At 43.0% G+C, this 3219-nt stretch overlaps 1 protein-coding gene across 1 annotated transcript in view; it reads right to left on the bottom strand.

Moving 5' to 3' along the window:
- The window catches only part of LMAN1 (lectin, mannose binding 1), a 33957-nt gene that overhangs the window by 30502 nt on the left and 236 nt on the right, over positions 1-3219 (bottom strand). Inside the window, exon 2 of the mRNA XM_077777599.1 lies at positions 3104-3219. This exon is cut by the window's right edge and continues 6 nt beyond it. Coding sequence (XP_077633725.1) covers positions 3104-3219 — 116 coding nt within the window. The remainder of the gene's footprint in view (positions 1-3103) is intronic.

Raw genomic sequence — 3219 nt, 5'->3', positions numbered from 1 at the left:
CACAAAAAAAAAAAAAAAAAAAAAAAAAAAAAAAATTAAAGCTGCAACCATACACTAAAAATTCAAGGGGCAGGAGGAGAGAAATTATGGCTTAAAAAGCAAACCTTCTATTTGATTCCCATAATATTCTTTTTCAAGTACCTCAAAAACTTCCATGCTATTTTTTTTAAACTGCGAAGTATTTTACCAGTTTACAAATATTAGGAAGCTCAAACAGTGTGAAAGGAACATACCACTAGGAATCAAGAGACTTATTCCTAGTCTCAGTTCAGCTGTGTGACTCTGAGCAAATAATTCTCTTACTGTCTTGGGTTCACCGTATGTTCACCTGTAAAATGAAGGGGCTGGGCTCAATCACTTCCAGAAACACCCCAAAAGTTATATGCAAAATTCTGTGCATATATACATTCTTCTAGGGAGAGGGTCAACTGATTTTCAAGGCAATGAACAGTTTTTTTTTTTTTTTTTTTTTTTAGCAACAGCAGATTCACAAAGAAAATTATGATCCCCAAAATGGTGGTCTGCATCTCCAAGCTAGGCTCAAGTCCCAGCCACCACTTACTAGCTATTTGATTGTAGGAAAGTTACTCCATTTCTCTAACAACTTCATAGGCATAGAAGTATTTCAATAAATGTTAGCTAGTCCTGTTATAGAACTAGATATTATTAAAGTACCTATTGGGCCTAAGTTCAAACAATTCTAACACACCCTCTTAGATATTAACCAGTTCTGACATCCATGCTTGGAAATAACTGTATTATGTCTTTATGTTAGGAGAAACTGACAAAAAGACAAGTTGAGCTACTTTAGTAAGATCAGTTACTATGACTTTCAAATGCTTAATGGGTGGGACAGGGATCAGGGATAGAGTACTGGACACAGTATCAGAAGACCTTGGCCTTGGTTTGTGCTCTGATCTACTGACACTGCCTATGTAACCTTTTCCAAGAACCTTAACCTTTCTGAGCAGCAGTTTTTTCATCTATGAAGCAGCTAACACCTGCCTTGCTTACAAACGATCAGCTCAGAGAATGAAGGGAAAGAGCTCTGAGAGCTACAAAGGGTTACAAATTATTGTGATCATTTTTGTGCTCTTACGAACCCAGGATGTGTACTAACAGTACAAAAGGACATTAGAGTTCAAAAAAGAAACACTATCGGTTTGGTCTTCATTTGGGGATGAATGTAATGGGCCATGTTTAAACTAAATCTTAAATTTCTCTATTTGAAAAAATTGCATTAAGTAATGGCTCTCCGGGTAAAATGAAAAGGGGAAAAAAATGATCAATGGAGTTAAGAAGACAGTGAGACTGTAAAAATTACAGTGATCATGAAAGCAAGTATTCACAGCAGGGACTCCCCGATTCAGGATGTAGAAAAAATCATCACTAAAACCCGAATCCATTTATTTCGAATTCAGTCTAGTCATCAACTTAAATCACCCAGGTACTCTCTATGACATTTCTGCAGCAGACAAGTATGGTTAGGGATAGACTCTGTAGAGAAAGTCAAGGTAACTAGTTTGGGTAGTTGATTAACATTCCTACACTTGATCTTAGCCAAAAGGCTGAGAAGCCATTGATTAACAGTCCTAACTGGCTGATGGATGTGGTGTTAAGTGTGAAAAGACAGAACAAGGGAGAGATGCGGAAGTAAAAACGTGGGAACAAATTCATCACCACTACCGAAAACTTTACCATCGTTCTGAAACAAAAACAAAAACCTGTGTTTGGTGCACCTGCATCAACTTTATGTACTAAAAACAATATTACCTCAATCACAAAAGCCCACCAATATACCCTTGACGAGCGGGCACACAGTAAATGCCTGTGGAGTAACAAAATACTTGCACTCTACTTCAAATACTTCATGACTTGGTCATCAAGTCAAACTGAAATTTTATACCTTTGAATTATACATTCATTTCAGTGAAATGGTTCTTACTAAGCGTGTTTCCAATTCAGTGATTACTCTCTAGAAGTGGGGTATTTTATTTCAAGCACTGGACAATCTAAAACGATGTATACAAACCTTATATAAATAATTGTTTAATGACACATAAAGATGGAACTCAAAATGCCAGACTGCTCACCCCATATCAAGGCATCTGCCCCTTGGTTCAAAGTGTATGTCTGATGGTCACTGGACAGAGCTCACAGCATGCCAAGTGTTACGGCTGGTTCCTTAGTCAGCAGTGACACATCAGCAACAGAAGGTACAAATACGTTTCCTTTCACATATGTGTAGCAAGGCTCTCTTATCTACTAACAGTGACAAACAGCCAGCGTGAGTAAAACTCGGAGCACGGATTACTTCCAATTTTCAAAAAAGCTAAGAATAACTTTTAAAAGGCTGTATCTGTGTTATCCTCCAGTGTCACGTGCAGAAACAATCCATACCAAAACATATATATCCCTTTTACCAAAGGGACGAGTGTGACTCTTGCTACCTGGTATGAGAGAAAAGATCAAAGACCGCACCAAGTCACCAGGAGGCAAATTCAAGGTGTTCCAATAACGTAACGTCCTCAGACATAAAAAACAAAAAAACAGAAAACAAAATAACCCCAAACAAACTTAAGACCTACTCTAAAACGAACACATGCCCTCCCCGGAGGCGTCAGTGGCTCCGGGGTACAACCTGGAGCATTAACCATTGCTGGCACCGGAGAAAAGACAGCAGGGGAGGCCCAGGCCCAGCGGGAAAGGAGGGAGGGGAAGCTGCCCGAGCAGGTCTCGGGATGGGATGGCCGGGGGTGGGGCCGCAGGACGGTCCCGGCGAGACGTGGCATGGTGAAAGGTGATGCTCAGAAGACAGTCTGAGTGCCTGCAAGCGTAGGAAAGTAACAAAACATCTCCACACCGAACGGAAAGAGCGGACGACGTCAAAGAAGAGAGGACAGGGAGACGAGGGGTGGCAGAATGGGGTTGGGGGGAGAGTTAGGGGGCAGGCGAAGAGAGCCCTGCGGACCAGAGCCGACCTGCAGGAGGGGCTGCTGAGAAGGGCCCGCCGCGCCAGTGGAGTGCAGCGGGGAAAGGGTGAAGAGGAGGAGACGCAAGGCGAGGAGGGGACCCCGGCCCCCCGCCCTCCTTCCCGGCTTACTCCCCGCGTGGGCCCAGAAGGGCACTGTCCCGTCGCTCTGCACCAGGTGCGGCCCCTTGAAGCTGTATTTGTACTCGAAACGGCGGTGTGGCGATGCGGCTGCGGTGCCCGCCGCA

Source organism: Crocuta crocuta, unplaced genomic scaffold (genome assembly GCF_008692635.1).
Source record: "Crocuta crocuta isolate KB4526 unplaced genomic scaffold, BGI_CrCroc_1.0 scaffold36, whole genome shotgun sequence".
Classification (NCBI taxonomy): domain Eukaryota; kingdom Metazoa; phylum Chordata; class Mammalia; order Carnivora; family Hyaenidae; genus Crocuta; species Crocuta crocuta.
The sequence above is the reverse complement of the archived record's forward strand: the minus strand, read 5'-3'. Positions and strand labels throughout refer to the sequence as shown.